General features: G+C 38.1%; 4 protein-coding genes and 1 long non-coding RNA gene across 6 annotated transcripts; 2 read left to right on the forward strand and 3 right to left on the reverse strand.

The window, feature by feature from the left end:
- Positions 1-526: 526 nt before the first annotated feature.
- Positions 527-5155, reverse strand: LOC105692557 (peroxidase). Of its 2 annotated transcripts, XM_048649489.1 has the most exons (6): positions 5042-5155; positions 4622-4702; positions 4271-4443; positions 2176-4190; positions 1811-2101; positions 527-570 (listed from the first exon to the last, which is right to left on the reverse strand). In XM_048649489.1, exons 3-6 carry the CDS (start codon positions 4399-4401, stop codon positions 563-565), a joined length of 2445 nt encoding a protein of 814 aa, XP_048505446.1. In that variant the 5' UTR covers positions 4402-4443; positions 4622-4702; positions 5042-5155; the 3' UTR covers positions 527-562. The 2 variants fall into 2 exon arrangements, with proteins under 2 accessions (XP_048505446.1, XP_048505444.1); XM_048649487.1 differs by lacking the exon at positions 5042-5155 and having other exon boundaries at positions 4622-4761.
- On the forward strand, positions 3442-9424 carry LOC125499818. The gene is made up of 3 exons (XR_007276807.1): positions 3442-3600; positions 3747-4012; positions 8565-9424. It is a non-coding gene; the product is annotated as an uncharacterized LOC125499818 (long non-coding RNA).
- LOC105692483 (coiled-coil domain-containing protein 142) lies at positions 5688-8752 on the reverse strand. Its single transcript, XM_012411710.3, has 13 exons — positions 8582-8752; positions 8282-8499; positions 8079-8211; positions 7835-7986; positions 7593-7777; positions 7324-7515; positions 7114-7253; positions 6758-7042; positions 6585-6701; positions 6347-6500; positions 6165-6282; positions 5897-6084; positions 5688-5824 (listed from the first exon to the last, which is right to left on the reverse strand). Exons 1-13 carry the CDS (start codon positions 8750-8752, stop codon positions 5688-5690), a joined length of 2190 nt encoding a protein of 729 aa, XP_012267133.2.
- Positions 9425-9746: 322 nt separating the features above from the next.
- On the reverse strand, positions 9747-12377 carry LOC105692494 (negative elongation factor A). Its single transcript, XM_012411720.2, has 7 exons — positions 12083-12377; positions 11504-11936; positions 11010-11417; positions 10725-10921; positions 10541-10640; positions 10230-10462; positions 9747-10151 (listed from the first exon to the last, which is right to left on the reverse strand). The coding sequence occupies exons 1-6, from the start codon at positions 12290-12292 to the stop codon at positions 10230-10232; spliced, it is 1581 nt and encodes a 526-aa protein (XP_012267143.2). The 5' UTR covers positions 12293-12377; the 3' UTR covers positions 9747-10151.
- Positions 12378-12649: 272 nt separating this feature from the next.
- Positions 12650-17791, forward strand: LOC105692536 (leukocyte receptor cluster member 8 homolog). The gene is made up of 6 exons (XM_012411805.3): positions 12650-13053; positions 13546-13925; positions 14009-15168; positions 15256-15589; positions 15679-15886; positions 16231-17791. The coding sequence occupies exons 1-6, from the start codon at positions 12908-12910 to the stop codon at positions 16391-16393; spliced, it is 2391 nt and encodes a 796-aa protein (XP_012267228.2). The 5' UTR covers positions 12650-12907; the 3' UTR covers positions 16394-17791.
- Positions 17792-17851: the final 60 nt, after the last annotated feature.

Below are 17851 nucleotides of genomic sequence, written 5' to 3' on the forward strand. Positions count from 1 at the left end.
TCTTAGGGCAAGAAGTTATTATTGATTGAAATCATTCAAGCTATACCGAAATGATCTAATATACAAATTAACTTCAGAAGTTCAAAAAAAAAAGTTGTAAGACTTCATCGTGGTATGCAAATTTTCTCATCAGCTTTATTATGAAATGACTCAGAGACCATCGTAGTACAATAACGTAAGTAAACTTATAAATGATGTCTATTGTTGTCATCTACGATGACAAAGTTTAGTTTTATGTAACATATTGAAAATAGGAGAGCGTTTGTCGCCCATGAACAGAAATTGAAAAGCTAAGCGTAGATTATTATCTACTCAACCAATATCTAGTTAATAGCAACTAATATCGTTGTCAGAATATAAATGTTCATAATCATATAATTAACACTAGAAATGGAAGCTGATGAACATAGAACCTCCTCCTTCTTCCTATCAACTGTTTTTTGCAATTCTATGAGACCATGGTTTACATAATTTTTGTAACGTGACCACTCTGAGTTTTCTTGAGGAAAGTCTATTGTGTTGGTAGAATTAAGATCATCGAGAATCCTTGAGCTTGAGTTAGTCAGTCCCCTGTAAAATTCAGGATCATAAAAATGATGTTTAGTATGTTCAGAAGTACTAGTGATTGCTCCAACTTGTAGCAATTTTTGACTATCAGTACGTTGCTGAGAAGATTTTTCAATATCAGTATTCATTAAGATGATAGAAACATCTTTTTTAATTTCTGAAAACGACTTATTCACAAATATCTCAAAACTATTCAAGTCTATCAAGTCCTGACTTCTCATAATGCCAATGAAATGCATTATTGAATTATTTATTTCACTCTTGAATGTTACCCAATCTTCAATTGTGATACTTGGAACTACGGATTTCAATTCTATGACAGCAATGTTTTTCTTGATATCAGAAAAAGTTTTGTTCGTCCTATTTTCAATTGTTCTATCGTCATTATCAGCTGAACTAATTGCGGTGTTGATTAAGCCTCTATTTTTAGATTCTATTTGGCCCTTTGTATCTGAACTAATGTTTAGTGAATTAATCATCGTTTTTAGTTCTGTAAAATGATTCAGAATTTGACTCGTTAAAACAGCCCATGATGAATCAGCTTCTTTTAGCACTTTATTTTTCTTATTCAATTTTATTGCATTGGTCAATGTTTTGTTTATTTGTTTTTTGAAATCTAACCAATCATTGGTAATTACTTGTATTTCATCTTTTCCTAATTTTGGTTGTAAATCATTTATACTATCTTCAAGGATGCTGAGTGAATTATTGACGTACTGTCTAAAATAAGCGACATCCTTTAGAAGGCTTCCATTAACATCAAATCTAGTCTGCTTTATGGCATTATGTTCAGTTATCCACACTGGTACACTCCCGATATTTAAACTTTGTGTATTCATGATAGATTCACGTAAAACTGAGATTTGGTATTTCAACTGTTCAACTTGATCTCTGACCAACTTATCAAATAGAAGCCAATTCATGTGTCTGGGAACCATATATATAGTACTTCCAAAATATTGTACAGCAAAACTGAGTAATTCATATATTTCACTTTTGAAACTAAGCCAATCTTGTGATGCTGTCATTTCATCTTGGAAACTTAATATATGATTATTTATGTGATTTAAAGATGCAGAGACAAAACTTTTGACATTGCTATTTGTGTTGATATCCCCAAAATTCGTTTTAGTTGAATCACCAGCTACTATACTAACACTAAAGCGTAATTTAACTATTTCTCTCCTGATCTCATTGAGAGTCGCATTGAAGTAACCACGTAAATCAATCCAAACATTCTCACCTATATTTTCTCTAGTTGCATTAACCCTATCGATGATATCTTGTATTGTTTCATTAATATCACTCTTTAGCACCTCCCAATCCGATAATGCAGTCGAAGCTAATTTAACTGATACAACATTTCTTCTTTCTTTCCATCGATCCAGAGATGGGCCTGGAATATTTTGACATGACTCAATTGGATTGTCTGATCCGATTGCACGCATTACTTCTGGTTGAATCCGTGTAACTCCATCGGAACATTCGCATATCAGTTTAGCTAACGAAATTTTACGAATCTCTTGTAATTGATCTGAAAAGATCGGTTATCATTGAATTAAAAAGTATAGGACTTAATGACGTGAATACTTGTACTCGATAGATTACCTTTTGTAAAGGCCTGTGGAGCTTCGCTAGTCTCATACCAATATCGATCACCTTTTTGCAACCTCACAAACTGATCGGTTATAAGACACGTGAATGTCGGTCCTAAAAGTCCATCTCCCGAAGGTAACTCAGCCAATGCTCCGCTGTATAAATCGATATCATCTACAGAGTTGTATAACTTTGACATCGCTTCAAGTGCATCAGGGTCGAGATCATCTTTCAAATCTGAAAAATCATTCGGACGACTAAGACCGCAGTGTTCTCTCCAGGCCGGATATCCCGGTAATCCGTGATCTCTGCCTCGTTGTATATTTAAAGACACCAAATCCAAACCACATGGGACCGAACTATTTGCAACAGGGTCTTCGAACATGTGTCTAGTCAGTTGTGAAGTAACATGTGTCGACGTTTGCTGTATAACATTGGTAGTGGCCGAAGTAATAGTGTCCTCAAAGCCACCTGGAGCATATAAACTGTAGGGATTAAAGAGCATTTTATGAAGCTTTATGTAAGACGTAGTTCCCTTTGCTGCGTTGGTTACTCTCATTAGACCCGGAAGCAGAGTGTGAGCAAACCTGAAGGCTGCTGCAGCAAATTCATTTGCAATCGTTGGATTTATTTTGGGATTATATTCCTCCCTATAACCGGAAATGAGAGGTTTAAGATTATGTTTCTTCATAGCATTTTCACCAATAACTATGGGCAGGAATTCTTTATAACTAATATGCTGTAATTGAGCTGCAACTATACGTCGTGTTTCTTGATAAAGTATTTCATCATCCCATTGAGGATTTATGGATGACAATTGATCTGCAATTCGATTGTGTTGTCTTGCCCATAACAAATGCATGGTTGTTAGGTGGAGGTTTTCATTAGCCCTGGCATCTCCAGATGCAAAACAGTACCGGCCACGTGCATTTTCAACCTCCCGATTGCAGCCATCATTTGGATTTCGGCTTGGAGGAAGCAGAGTTCGATTATCCGGAGTTCTTTGCATTTCCAACCGACCTCCTACACCCTCACGAAGGGCTTTGGCTGCGGGCTCTGTTGCTCCGTAAACTAGAGAGGCATCGATGAATGCACTGACCTGATTGAGCTGTTGTCGAGGTGCAAGTTTACATTGTGGTGCTGGTGCAGATCTCACAAATTCCATGCAAGTATTTCCTGTGTAATCGTAAACAGGATCTCCAGGACCTACGCTAACGGGAAAGCACTCCGGATGTCTACTTGCTGGCGGACAACATGCTAAAGAGCTACCATTAGTTCCTTGACTTATAGCAGTCGCTGTTATATCGTGGTCAAAGAACTGTCCAAATACAGCTAACATTACAGTGAACGATGGATTCGAACTCGGTGAAGGTGGGTGAACCAGAAGACTGACTTCTCTTGCCGATGGTAAAGTGCTCCCCATTTTCCCATCTCTCGGTAAGTTTAGTCCATCGGCATACTCTGGTGGGAGAGATCTTCTGAAGGGTGTGAAAGCGGAGCCCCACTGTTTTTTATGATTGCAAGTGCCATCTAAGCTCCGGTATTTATCTCTTGTGCATATTAAATTGGAAAACTCCTTGCAGGTTCCACCTGGTGCCCAACCACCATCAAAGTATGATCCAATGGAGGATTTTTCTCCACGTAGTAGCCTACCACTTTCGATAGTGCGCGTTGCAGCTATTTCAGCAAGTCCTGCGAGGGCGAGACGACCGGCAAAAACACTTGTACTAACAGCAAACTGGTGTCTGGAATTCGGCGAAGGATTTATAAGAGGGGTAGCTTCCGCATCAGCTTCCTCGCGCCTTTTTATTGCTTTATGACCTGCTGTCAGACCGCTTTGCCATTCGAGGTCAGTTAATGCATTCGAATTTTTATCTTCGTTGTTGATGTGGGATGGCGGAAGCTTCCAATTAGATTGTAGTAGATGAGGTGGTTTTTCGTTGTTGGGAGATGTAATGTTGGAATCATTAATAGCCTGATTCACCGAATAACTGACTGTTATCACCAGAGCCATCATGAATAGAGCTCTGTAATTTTGAAAATACATATTGTGAATGAATGTATAAGAAGCATAGCAACGAACTGTAATCCAATTCAGAACACTCACAGTAAAGTAGCACAGACACAGCACTGGAAATGTCGAACTCTTGTGGTTCGCGTTCGTAGAATATTTGAAAATTCTACGTAATTTGATGAATCTGTTGGCCGCGTTAGCGGCGTTCTCTCCGTTGCAGCCATTCAAATTTGAATTTCGAGGATTGGTTCGAATCTACGGCGAAACTAGAATTGAAAAAAAACTCAGTTTCAAATCGAAAAACCATCCATGCCGTGATTATCCCCACTTTTTTGAACTTTATTCAGATTTCTACAGCGATTATGAACCGCACATCAACAAAAAATTTTTGTTGGTATTAAAAATTCTATATCAACGAATATGAAATCTATTAATCCGGTGTACCGGTTATCAAATGATCGCCTGGATGCGTTACACAGCGCGTCCAAGAGAAGACTGGTTCCGTTGCGTAAGCTATCCATAGGGCTGCAAGGAGAAATATGAGTGGATTTTTTTCCTGTGGCCAATCGAGGATACCTTACGTTATACGTATATTCGTTGGGAGTAATATCTGTCGACAGAAACTACAGACCATAATATGAAAATAAAACATTAAGATTCCTCTGTATCACGCGGAGTGTTAATAACACCTTCAGGTGATCAGATTTCGAAATCTCATCGTGCAGACAATCATTTTATAATTCGCATGACTGATAAAAATTTCTGCTCAGAGGAAAAAAAGAGGAGAATTCGATCCAAATAATGTTTCGACAGATCTGGAAAAAATCGCTCAGCTAAAGTATAAATACAAATCATAATAAGTACTCAAAACTCGGATTCGATATCCTTTCATTTCGTTAATAAGTCAAATGCCCTGTGATATTGACTTGATACGACAGAAAATCCAATCGATATCTCTTTCCATCCACATAAGGCGTGTGAAAGGTAACATGATATCTTCTACTAAGGCTTCTTTTACTCTCGACCCTGTGGGCTTCCACCCTCCCATATTATATATGTATTTAATGTCGTCATCCGCATATCCGTATTGTGCCGCTTTATACTTGTCTTCACTGGATATCCTGAAGACCTATCAATTTAGAAGTTAGAATATACAGCAACTTTGGCCCTGGAGTCACATGCTGAATCCTAAACATAAAGGTGCAAGTCTAAGGATTTATACTTCCTCTCGATACCTTTAAATCGATACACGATGAGCAAGAATTTGTACCCAACTCACTCGAAACCTCTTCCAATTTTTTCGGAGGATTACAAATATTATCAGAATTTTTCAAAACTGAAGAAAATTTCAGTATGCTTTGACTGATCATGATTGTATTTGTATTGTTGGAGTTAACGACCCTATCACATTACAGAGATTAGTAATTTGATCAAATATTGATTATAGAAAATACTAAATAGATTAAAAAGTGAAACTGGAGCAAACAACTTTTACGTGTTATTTTTCTATTTATTCTATGCAGAAGAAGCTGCATCGTTTCGACGCTCGTAACTCAAGCCACTGTTCTTGATTTGGAACATACATCTCAGCTGGCATTCGTTCGAGGCCCAGTGACTCTGGAGATCCACTGGCACTATTAGATCGAACTGATACAGAAAAATTATAGATGAGAAAAGGAATTCTCGACAAATTCGGATTTGGGAATAACGTGCAATTACCTGGTTTTTTACGCATAGTTATGGCTTCTCCAGGATGTCTTAAAAGTAGACGACCAACTCCTTCGCATCTGCGAAGAACTTCGTTCTTCAGCAGATGACCTTTGACTGTTTGCGATATAATTGAGCACTCCATCAGCCAAGTCTTGACGAAAGCAAAATCCGTTAATAACTGTAACGCTCCCCACTCACTTGATCAAATAAAACAAAAACTAGAATTAAAATCAGGTCAAAATTTTTAATTATGTTGATATTATATTTCATGATGCACCTGAATTTAATTCGATGTAGGTAAATGTAATCAAGCCAAGACTCGCACATAATTTTTAAAATCATATTTGATATTTCATAGTCTTCGACCACCTCTAATACAGGCAGTAAAACTTTTTCTGAAAGAATTCCAAAGAATATCATTGAATCATCATACCTTGAGAAGCTAACTACTGAGTTTACCAAGATATGTAGCAACATAGAAACTCTGCATTGTAGGGGCAGCGTCGGTATTATTCCTCCAGTAAATTGGTCTTGGGAAGCACATATGCAAATTCGCCAAGCTCACTGTTCGACATATCTTTGCTAAAGTTTGAATACATTTTAACGGCGAATCCTGCGAGTATAATAAGCAGATGATATTCAAATACTCACTTATTCAGAAACTGAATATTATTGGTTTTTCTTTTCAAATTTATACCTTAAGTAACTGGATGTTAGCATTGACTTCAGAAGCTATTTTAGCTCTCATTCTTGTACACACATAAACTTGAACATTCACAGATTCTGACGCTAGGGCATTTGTGTGGTCAGCAAGCTGCAAAAGATTCGATGAATCTACAGTTTAAATGGAGCCAGTGGATATAACATTACCTTGAGATATGATAGCTCCTCGATACAATTTTTGAGGTCCCCACGAACCAAGAGAAAAAATGCATTTAAGTCCCAAGTATGAGCGATACGACTGGCCTCCTGCATAGCCCAAAGTCGCATCATGTGTACAGAATGATCCATTCTATGCAAAACCATAATTTGCTCCGAAATTGGAAGTTCAATTAACGGTGCACCAACTACCCACTCCCCACCAACTTCACACTCATTACTGAGCGATACAAGCAGGGCAAACAATTCGGCAAACATTTGACCTGTATCCGTCCCCTTGAAATGAAGATAGATTATTGAAAATCCATCATCGTTATTTCACAGTCCATCATTTATTAACTAATCACCTCAGTCGATAGTGGCTTCGATTGACAATTGAAAGCAGACGTGTATGCGCTTCGGAATATCTGATCCCATGCTGTAGTCGTCACATGGCACCCCAAGGCATCGCAAAGGTTTTGTAGAGCAGGCGACACAGTGGGTGGTACTGTTTCAAAAGGCGAATCGGTGCTATTTATTTTTAGATTATATTATTATATGGTAAATTGGAATTTTACCCTCGTTTGCTTGGATAAACTGATGCAACCAATCTTTAAGGTGAAGAGCACCTTGACTGTGGCGGGATGCAAGTGCCTCTGGAGACCACCAAAGAACGACATGATCCAGAATGCTAGATACAGCACCCCAAGCTACTTCTTGATAATAATCCGTAGCTTTTCTAAGTGCAGCTTTTCGCAGTCGGGATTCGCCTTAAACAAATTAACTTATAAATTATAGCGACGCTATGAGATCTATGAAGCCACAAAGCTTTGTTAGTTTTGTTTACCTTGATTCACTTTTATGGCTCCGAGACCAAACAACTTGGGGGACAACTCTTTAGCTACATTTAATAGATTGACAATGAGCTCATTTTGAGCATTGACCAATGTTTGTATGCTCTCTATATTTGATATGACAGTGCCAGGTAGAGTTACACTTGCAATGGGTGGAGTCATATGTTTTGTAAGAGCACTGCAAGAAATAAAAATAAATGTTAATTTTTGTAAAGATCACGTTCAAGTACCTTACCGGTAAATTTCTATACTGGAGTTCTCTGAAATTTCTGCATCTGCAAAAGTAGTAGATTTTAACTCTGTCTTTCCATCCTCAGGATGATAATTCGCCAGTAAACACTCTATAAGTTCATGACAGTAATCTTCTGCTCTATTTTTCGCTAAAATCTCGAATTGAAAATGAAATTAATATTAATCAGTTTTTAGAAATCAATATATCAAGCACAACTTTATTATAAAGAAAAATCTTTGCAGCTCACCTGCAATAATCGCGTTATAGATATTTTCTTCAACGGTTCTATCATGCTAGGGCAGTCATTGTGAAAAATATTAGTAGACAGATCTGTTACGTCAAGATCTAGATCAAGGATCTTATTGTATGTATTGACAAATCTAAAATGTGTGGATAAAGTTTGATGAAAATTCCAATAACATGGGCCAGCAATAAACATTGAACACTTACCTGAAAATGCTATTCAGCAACACATCATGCTTACAGTCAAGAATATCGTTAATTAAGTCTCGGGTGATCTTTGCAACCACATTGAGTCTCCGTTTGATAAGAGTTTTAAAATGCTCAACCTTATACTTGTGAACAGGATGTTTCTGATACGCAACTTGTTTTATAGATTCATAGTCTTTCAATAATGCTTCTAAACTTGTTAGGATGTCTTCCAAGTTCTTCAAAATACAGTGGTAAATAATAATGTAAAACAAATAATGATTGATACCTTCAATTTTTTCAGTTTTCGAGACTACAAACCTTGTGATAACAATTATTTGAGCTTTCGATTTCTCCAGTTGTCGAAATAATTTCTTCTGTAAGTTTCCGCATAGATTTATGTAATAATAAACAATTCTCATACCACTCTTCAAGCATAGAATTAACTGGTGGTAGCCACTTGGCCACATTAGTTCTATAGTTGTTGTCCATGACTCCGGAGAATTCAATTCACAGTTTGTTTAAATCTAACAACTCAAGATAAGCTTTCCGAATCTTATTATTCACTTGGACTGAATTTGTCACTTTTGTCATTTCAGGCTTACCTGTTGAATCGCTGGAAACAGATTATGATAAACCTTTCTCAATAGCGATCAAACAGTCTGTTGCTGTTGGCAACCTATGCAGGTATGATACAGCGAGAAAACATTGACTATCTTAAGGGAAGAAAAATGTTGATGACATGTTAAAACTATGAAGGTAATTATATTTTATTTAATAACAATATTATATGATTCAATTTATATCTGTGTTAATTGTGTAAATATATATAATATGTAATGGATATAGATTATAGTACTAATAATCCAATTATAATACATTCATATATTAAGAGATTAGCTTTATTCTCTGAATCCAATCTTTGTCTATTGCCTATAGCACAAGAACAATTCAAGATTAAAGGCGTTTGAATAAGAATATTTTTATCGAAGCGACTTGGTATTGAAATTATCCAACTGATAGTTGTTATTATTTTTTTTTTTCGTAGCAAATGCTTCACTCATTAGTTTACCTTTAGTTTGCATAAGGACAATCAATCACAACAATTAATAATTTTTACAAAGATGGATATTGTATGATAAGAATCCTACTGCCGAAGAGAAGTGAGAATGACAAAAATAACCCATACACGAAACAAATTTATAGTCTGATTGGAACGAAGAAAAATTTTTGGTATCATCTTTTGACAAGATAAAATATGCGACGGGTTTATCGTTGAGTAATATAACTAATAAATAAGCTTTGCATTTCTTTAATTTTAAGCTTAATAAATATCACAAACTTAATTAAGTTCTAGTATGTAATTATTGTAGTGTAATGTGATGTTTGGAAGCAAATTAACTCCATTGAAGTTGAACCAAGTGGGGGATGATATTACTGATCTGAACAATAAAGGAAGAGGAATTGTGAATCAATTTTAAAACTCTGTTTATGATAATTTCTGCTAAAAACATGTTTACATCTTTATATTTCAATGCTACAAAGGAAGAAAAACAATTTCAAATCGGGAGGTAATGTTCTGTTTCGTAGAAATAGTTAAATAAATTGTATGTCAGATTTTTTCCCAATAATATGCACGTTAGACTTGATTTATAAGCATTCTATTGATTAATTAGATATTTTTGTTTAGTTTTATCTATTTATTTTTTTGTTTTATTCAGGAAAGATAGTTTCCTGTCAGGCACAGAGACATATTTACAGTTTATTTATATTAGATTTATACAATCATTATATTAAGCCAGTCATTTACTTGTTGATGTTTGCAAGATGGAGTTAGAAAAATTCACTGCCCAGAAATCATTCAATGAACAATTTGGTTATGCATAAGATTCTAGAACAGTGAAATAGATTTCACAATCAATATTTCCGTGTAGCCTGCAACTTGCCAGATTTAAAAAGCACAACTTACCTAATTAGAAGCTGTAGCTGTTGCAGTAGGCGCATGTGTTGCTGCTGGAACAGGTTCTTCAGTAACGATTCGTCGATTTTTTTTTATCCGTTTCCATTCACCATTTGTGTAATTCATCTGGAAATGTGTCTCAACGAGCATAGAAACTGTACTACCATCGGGCTGCGTCACTTCCTCTATATTCTCCGACAGCATCACTGTTACTATATTACCCAGCTTCGGACAAGGATTGTCTGAAGAAAAAAATTGAAGATGTGCGTACAATTTTTTATAAGTTAGATATCCCATAAACATCATACAAGGGATCTTACCTCTCGAACCAGCCATAAAACCAAGTATGACTGCTTTTTCTGGTCTCGTAACTTTATTTGTACCTCGGAATAAGTCTTGGGCTTCAAGCATTTGGTCTCTCTGTGAAGTGAAAAGGGGACAGATTATCGTTTCTGTGAAAATTAGAATTTCGTGTCATAGAAATGAGAATGCAATATATTTTACCGTAAGTGTTAAGCCTTTTCGAGTGTTGGCAGCAGCATTAGCAGGTGGTGCTGTAGTCTGAATTCGAATTTGTGTGACAGTTTGAGTTGGTCTGACACTTTGTACATTGACAGGCGTTGTTTCGATTATAGCTGAAGGTGCTGTATTAACCACCGGCAACACAGAGTTTGGTGCTGTTGGCGTTACAGGGGTTGAAACTGAAATAAAATAGTCAAAGATATCAGAGATTGGAAGGTCCCGGCAATGCTGATGGTTTCAGAACATGGTAAAACATTTAAGACTTACGAGCTTGTGCAGTACCAGTTGCCACAACAGTGGAAGGTGTACTACCAGGTGTAGCATAAGTCTGTGTAGATGCAACAGGAGTAGCCGGTGGATTTAGAGGAGCCAATCCTTGGGCGTATTCTGGAGTTGTAGGCGTTTCTGGTACAGCTGGTGCTGTCGTTGCTGCAGCAGCAGCAGCTGCTTGAGCTTCTGCAGCCTTCTTTTGTTGCTCTTCCAATTCAAGCATACGTTTTCGTTTTTTAGCTTGCGCGTAGCCTAGAGGTTGCTCATTTATATCAAGTAGTTTTATTCCACCATCTTTACGAATTCGACTTCCTATAGGCGTACGATTAGACATTGACGGACTAGTCAAAGAAGGTGAACGGAAGCCACTCGTCGGAACTCTGCTTGGTATTCCCTTCAATGGAGCTGAAAAAATTAACAAATTGGTTCTCTTGGTATGTCTGCTATCAAAAATATTCTGATTTCATCAAATGATTAAAAATTATTCTCACTTGTATCTGTCATCTTTCTGGGCATACCACGACTTCGTACAGGTACAGTAGGAGCTGTACTTTTTTTTAAATTACTAGCTGCATCAGCACTCTTTTGTAATAACTCAGCGCGGAGTGCGGCACTTTTAGGTTTTCTTTTGAGAGTGAAATGTTTAACTGGTGCCGGTTGCTGTCCAACTACTGAGGCTAGTGCAGTTTTATTCAGATAATGACATTCAAGTGGAAGCATGGAAGCATCATTTTGCTTTTTAACGAGCTTTCTAAGGTCATTCACTAGTTCTCCAAATATCGGACGATGTTCATCAAGGTCTGAAATGTCTGTGTTCAAAGAACCAGTTGATGGGAAGGTTTTCATTGCTTCGGATAACATCGATACCCATAACTCGCTGTCCAGTGATGCCACCTCAATGATCTCTTCCAATTCAACACGCCACTGTTGAAAAAGTATCATCTTTTAATAATCGCAATAATTTCTAATGAGGGGGAATAAATGATAGTTGCGAAAACCTTCACTTGTTAAGTGAGAAAATCAGTAAATGGTAACATTGCAAGTATGGGAATTTTGGTAAACATACATACCTCTTCGACATTGCGCCTTTGCAGGTGAAAGAATGAGAGCAATAATTTGAGTTTCACTTGGGTTTGTAAATCAGGAAAGCAATCTTTTATGTTCCTTAATACTTCAGCGTTCAGTTGTGAACAAATAGAACTACCAGTCCAGCTATCGTTTGACGTTCCTAGCTTATTATGAAGCCACAACGACGTATCACTGTCTCTTACATTCGCCATTTTGAAGTCGTGTGATTACAGATTTTACCGTACCTGTACAACACAACGCTAGCAGACTTTCCCGCCGATTCTGATTTCTCCGAGGACTCCTCATCCTCTCCCGCCATCTCGATCATTGTTCCGCCACTGTGGCAGAATGTCTATTCGGAATCATCACAGTTTGAAACATTAGTCATAACTTTGGTAGTGAGAAAATTCGGAATCATTTCGATGAGTTAAGACAAATTCTAGAAATTCTTTTTTCTGAACCAAAAGAATCTACTATTCAATCGAATTGAGTTTAGTTTCCGAAAACTACCAAACGCGTCGCATGGAGCGCTCGCCAACGCTCAGGTGGCCCTGTTGTAAAACAACTAACGAGCATTCTTAACAAATCCTTCAATGCAAACGTATCTAACGCACCTTTGGCCATTTGCACAATGGCCGTTTAGTGGTCTGTGAATCGTTTTCGGTGACGTAATAACGATTATTGGTTTTTATCGCGTGCAGTGATATTTATAGTATTGAAATTTGGGAGAAAAACGTTACAGGATATCGTGAGATCATTCATTTGTAATCAGATTATTGATTTACTACGGCTAACAAGGTTATTTCGGCGCAGAAACCTTCCAAGGAATGTCCGAGGGCGAAGCCGTAGCGTCTCAACAAAAGCAGCATCAATATCAGCAGCAGCAGCAGCATCTAGGAGCAGGAGCTATGGCAGGAATGACATGGCAATATCCGCCTCCGACACATCCAAGCCTTTATTCACCCTATGCAGGGTAAGTTTTTATGAACCATGACTCATGCGTTTCGTGAAAGACCGTTGACAAGTACGACTTTTAACTTTTCACACAAAATGGCGGAAACATATGGCTTTCCTATTAAAGCGCAATTCAAAGATCTCGTTCTGTCTACTGGTCATGTGCTATGTTGCATGGATTCTTGACATGTTGTGTGATTTCAAAATTTCATGAATCAGCTGCTCATTAGGACTTATGATTACAATCACATGTAGATTACTGATATACTATGATCTGGGTTATCGGGATACTCCAACTACAGACATTCTGTAAATCTAGCCCATTTCATATTTGAAGATACTGTGACTATTAACAAATACCCAATTTTCTAATGGCTAGAAACTCTGATTAGATTTAGCATTCCTTCTGTGAAACCGAAAAAGAAATAAAAAAATGTTAACATATGGAATTGATCTTGGCAGCCCTTCTACTGCATTTTGTGCTATTTATATTTCTTTGTTCATTATCCAGGCATATGTATGGCCAAGGGTATGGATCCCAGAGTCAGATGTTTTACTATAATCAGGGAATGATGCCTGGTTATGGTCAGGCTTTCAATGCGCAACAGGTCCAACAGCAGCAGGAACAACAACAACAACAACAACAACAACAACAGGCAGCAGTCCAAAACAATCAGGCAAATCAACAAACACAGCAGCCCCCTGTGCCTGGAACTCCTGTATCACTTGATGATGATTCTGATCTTCCCCCTCTTCCTCCAGGACCCCCACCCCCCTCGCAGTCTGCTCAACAACAAAATAATCACAACCCACAACTCCAGCAACCACCACCCTTCGTTTACAGCTCTTTTCCATATAACGGATGGAATGGAATGCAAAACGATCATACTCGTAAGTCATGATTTTTGGTCACGAGGAATTTTTGTTAAACCTATTTGGGTTTTTTTTTCAATCAGTCGATGACTTTCTTTCAGAATTCAACGGACAAATCCGTTTCAACCTCCAGAACAAAAAAACCGGTTTAGGTTTCACTCCTTCAGGGAATAGCGGTGCAGCGAAAAAAAAACGTAAAAGAAACAAGAACCTTGCCGCGCAATTCAACAACAGTTTTCCAGGAAACAATGCGTCAGCTTCGTTTATTCCGGGAGCAAATCTGAAGTCAGATCTGCCACCCCTACCCCCGGCTCCATCTCAGCATCAACCGCCGGTACCTCCCCCCCCATCTGAAAAACCTTCGGAATTATTACCATCGTTAACATCCCCTGCCCCGATAACGGTACAAGATAATATTCCTAGCAAACCGGCTAGCACTGTAGGTAACAGCACTGTTCCTCCTCCGATGACAAATCCAAGCCCCGTAGGCGACTGGCCAGATAGTTTAAAAAACTACGTTAATCGTTGTTATGAGAAATGCAAGACCGCCGTCGACAAGGATCAAGTAGAAATCATTCTGAAGGGTAAAATAACGCGTTCAGCAAATGACGGATCACTATGGGTAAAGGACTGGGACAAAGAGCCTCTTCCCAGCATACATAGCGAACGTATGACAATGACTATAAAACCTCAGAATCAGAACCTGAAGTTGGCTAATCCCTTGGCCGTTGGGGGACAGGGAAACCAGCGTAAGAGCGGACTTTCTACTTTCCTTGGAGCTCGGCTTGGCGCACGTCTTGCCAGTGGCTCTCATCGTAGGTCGAAGTCCAGGTCAAGGTCTAGGTCGCGAAGCCCTCCTCCGAGAAAGTATAGAAGGAGTACTTCATCTTCGTCGAATACTAGCGAACGTGATCACGAACATAAGTCTTCAAAGTCAAAAAAATCGAGCAGCAGAAATAAGCAGAGTCATAGTAACAACAGTAACAGCGGAGGTGGTGGCAGTAGCAACAACAGCAAAAAGATGAAGAAGGCTAAGCAAAATAAATCACATTTCTATTCAGAGTTTGGTTTAGCTACAGGAAACGGCGACGAACTTGGATCTAAGGAAAAATTGCAGCAACGCGCTGCCCGGTTCAGCGATTCTATTTCCAGGAATGGCAATAGCATCAAGGATGATGTTGCTGCTGAATTTGATTTTACAGGGCTTCACATCGTTGGTACTTGCAAGGATCTTGAAAAACCATATCTACGTCTCACTTCGGTGAGCTGATTATATTTTCAAACCCTTTTTCATTTTTTGACTGTTTAATATATGCATTCTGAATAATTTTTAATTGACCAATTCCAGGCTCCGGCACCCTCTGCAGTTAGGCCAGTAAGTGTACTCCGGTTTTCTTTGGCTCATGTGAAAAAGCGTTGGGTTTCCGAGCAAGACTATAGATACGCATGTGATCAGCTGAAATCTATTCGTCAAGATCTTACAGTACAAGGTATAAGAGATTCATTTACTGTGCATGTGTACGAAACACACGCCCGAGTTGCTCTCGAGAGAGGAGACCACGAAGAGTTCAATCAGTGCCAAACACAGCTCAGAATGCTCTACCAGGACCTTGGTGGAGAAAATAGATCGGAGTTCATCGCCTATAGGATACTTTACTATATTTTCACTAAAAATACACTTGGTATGTAAAAGATTATCAAGTTTTGCATTATAAAAAAAAAAATGAGAAAGTTGACAGTAGTCACTAATCAAAATTTGTATTTGTTACAGACCTAACAACGATTTTAGCATCCCTGACCCCTGAAGACAAGGAGGATGAATGCATAAAACATGCATTGAGAGTACGCTCAGCGTGGTGGCTGGGTAACTTCCACGTATTTTTCAAACTGTACCGTAAAACGCCCCGAATGGCAGCCTTCCTTATGGACTGGTTCATTGCTAGGGAGCGCAAGACTGCGCTAAAACATATGATAAAGTCGTACGTATTTCACTCAAATATTATTTACTCGTTATCATCGATATTATCAATGTCAAAGAGTGTAAGTATTTTTTTAACAGCGGTATAGCCCTCCTTGTGATATTCATCGAGTTGTGGTGGGGTTTAACCAGGACCACAAGGCTAAAGTTATCGAGTTTTAATATTTCTTTACATTTTTCTGGGATTTATGGGTCTCTACGACGAGGGAGGGGGGTCAATGTTTAACATGCTTAAGATTTTTGTTCCAGAAGTTGAAAGAGTGGAGTAAAATATTATTGATATTTTTCACCACTGAACCCAGTGATTGCTGTTTGTCTAACCAACTTATTTCTTCTGCTCTTTAGCTACCGGCAAAATTTGGCGGTCGATTTCATCGTTGCGGAATTGGCCTTTGATTCTTCGGACAAGTTTTATGAATTTGTCTCCGAGCTAGGGTTGGCTTACGCCGATCCTGAGCGAACTCAAGTCGACTGCAAGACAAGTAGTGGTTCTCTAGGTAGCTGGTAGCTGCTCCCGATCCTCTTTTCTTCATGAGGAAGCTACTCGTAACTCAATACCATTCCGATGTATATCTGACACATATGCTTCGCTGTTTTTCTCTAAAACGCAATTCGCGTATGAATTGACGCCCTTCTCAAAAAGCCCTCGGAGTGTGGGACATACACTTTCAAAGCGGAATTTTAGGAACATTCAGACTACCGCATTTCTGTATATAATTATCACCACACACATACTTTAACAAAAATCACACAATTCGTTGTCAAATAGCAAATAGTAAACAGCAGCGACGGGCAAAGAAAATTTTCATCATTGGAAATAGAAGCCAAGTCAATACTCTTCGTTTTACTGGGATCACGATTATTGGCATGAAGCCAGAAGGAGTTTTAGATTCGGTCGATTTTCATCTTTAAAAATACTCTTCACCTTCATGTAGAAGAACCACAGATATTTTTGTCATCAATTGAAACAGCACTTCGCTTTCTCTTCTTAGTACTATTATCGTTGACTCGCAAAACAAAAAAATCTTGTAATGGATATCATTATCGCAGTTCTGTTGATATTGTGTGCTTCACAAATGCATCGAGGCTTCTCTTCCACTTCCTCCCCACATACAATGGTCTACGCCTTTGGGCTACGATAATCTGTGAAGTGTTTCAAGAAGAAGGCGTCAGATTCTCCAACACCAGAAAATTCATCGCGTTAGGATGGTACTGGCAGGCTTCATCGTTTTCAAGATATGACCGTGGGCGAAGATGTTAGGTACATGGAAATATCCTGAAAATTGACGAGGAGTCACGGATCTTTTTTTCTTGTATTTCGTTCTTTCTGGAATGTTCTACAACTAAAAGCGGGATGACCTGTTATTGGCTGCTGAGGGTTCGGCTGTGAATAATAATTCAATCAGCGTACTTATGGTGAAGTAAATCGACGAAGAAGATCGAAGAGACGAGGCGGTGCCTTGATAAATTAGTCTTGCTTAATATGGTGGGAAGTTATTTGGTTCGTTCATATTTATATTTTCATTATAGATTATTATTTTTTTTTTTTTTCACCAATATTTATGTACACAATGTTAAATTTCTAAACAATAATTGTCGACGAATGAATTTATATCACAACAGAGAGAAAGATAAACGAGAGAGAATGAGAGAGTGAGAAAGTGATTAGCATGTCTCAGAGATGTATTATATCATTATTTATGAGATGAAATTTGTTCATATTTAACGTGTGCTGTACCTGAATTCAGCGCACGAGGATGTATTACACCTAAAAATGGAGAAGAAATTATGTACAGCACGGTAATGGCCATTTACAATTAATCAAATGAATTTATTCAATGTATAACAAAGGTATACATTGCCCATCTGATATCGTTTCCATAATAAATTATTTTTATTTCTATTACCCCTGCCGTCTTCTTTTGATATTCGTGAGTATTAAAACACCTATAGCAGTCGAGCATTA

The sequence above is a fragment of the Athalia rosae genome, chromosome 2 (assembly GCF_917208135.1).
Source record: "Athalia rosae chromosome 2, iyAthRosa1.1, whole genome shotgun sequence".
Classification (NCBI taxonomy): domain Eukaryota; kingdom Metazoa; phylum Arthropoda; class Insecta; order Hymenoptera; family Athaliidae; genus Athalia; species Athalia rosae.

What these genes read in the sequence shown, in the direction of transcription:
- LOC105692557 (XM_048649489.1), bottom strand. Translation starts at nt 4,401, where the DNA reads ATGGCTGCAACGGAGAGAACGCCGCTAACGCGGCCAACAGATTCATCA. An exon ending in TGTGTCTGTGCTACTTTACT is followed by an intron (nt 4,191 to 4,270) that starts GTGAGTGTTCTG and finishes TCAAAATTACAG; the next exon opens with AGCTCTATTCATGATGGCTC. An exon ending in TCCACAGGCCTTTACAAAAG is followed by an intron (nt 2,102 to 2,175) that starts GTAATCTATCGA and finishes CGATCTTTTCAG; the next exon opens with ATCAATTACAAGAGATTCGT.
- LOC105692494 (XM_012411720.2), bottom strand. Translation starts at nt 12,292, where the DNA reads ATGGCGAATGTAAGAGACAGTGATACGTCGTTGTGGCTTCATAATAAG. An exon ending in AAAGGCGCAATGTCGAAGAG is followed by an intron (nt 11,937 to 12,082) that starts GTATGTATGTTT and finishes CTTTTTCAACAG; the next exon opens with TGGCGTGTTGAATTGGAAGA. An exon ending in GAAAAGGCTTAACACTTACG is followed by an intron (nt 10,641 to 10,724) that starts GTAAAATATATT and finishes TTCACTTCACAG; the next exon opens with AGAGACCAAATGCTTGAAGC.
- LOC105692536 (XM_012411805.3), top strand. Translation starts at nt 12,908, where the DNA reads ATGTCCGAGGGCGAAGCCGTAGCGTCTCAACAAAAGCAGCATCAATAT. An exon ending in AATGCAAAACGATCATACTC is followed by an intron (nt 13,926 to 14,008) that starts GTAAGTCATGAT and finishes ACTTTCTTTCAG; the next exon opens with AATTCAACGGACAAATCCGT. An exon ending in CATATCTACGTCTCACTTCG is followed by an intron (nt 15,169 to 15,255) that starts GTGAGCTGATTA and finishes GACCAATTCCAG; the next exon opens with GCTCCGGCACCCTCTGCAGT.
- LOC105692483 (XM_012411710.3), bottom strand. Translation starts at nt 8,752, where the DNA reads ATGGACAACAACTATAGAACTAATGTGGCCAAGTGGCTACCACCAGTT. An exon ending in CTATAACGCGATTATTGCAG is followed by an intron (nt 7,987 to 8,078) that starts GTGAGCTGCAAA and finishes TTTCAATTCGAG; the next exon opens with ATTTTAGCGAAAAATAGAGC. An exon ending in TCCAGTATAGAAATTTACCG is followed by an intron (nt 7,778 to 7,834) that starts GTAAGGTACTTG and finishes TATTTCTTGCAG; the next exon opens with TGCTCTTACAAAACATATGA.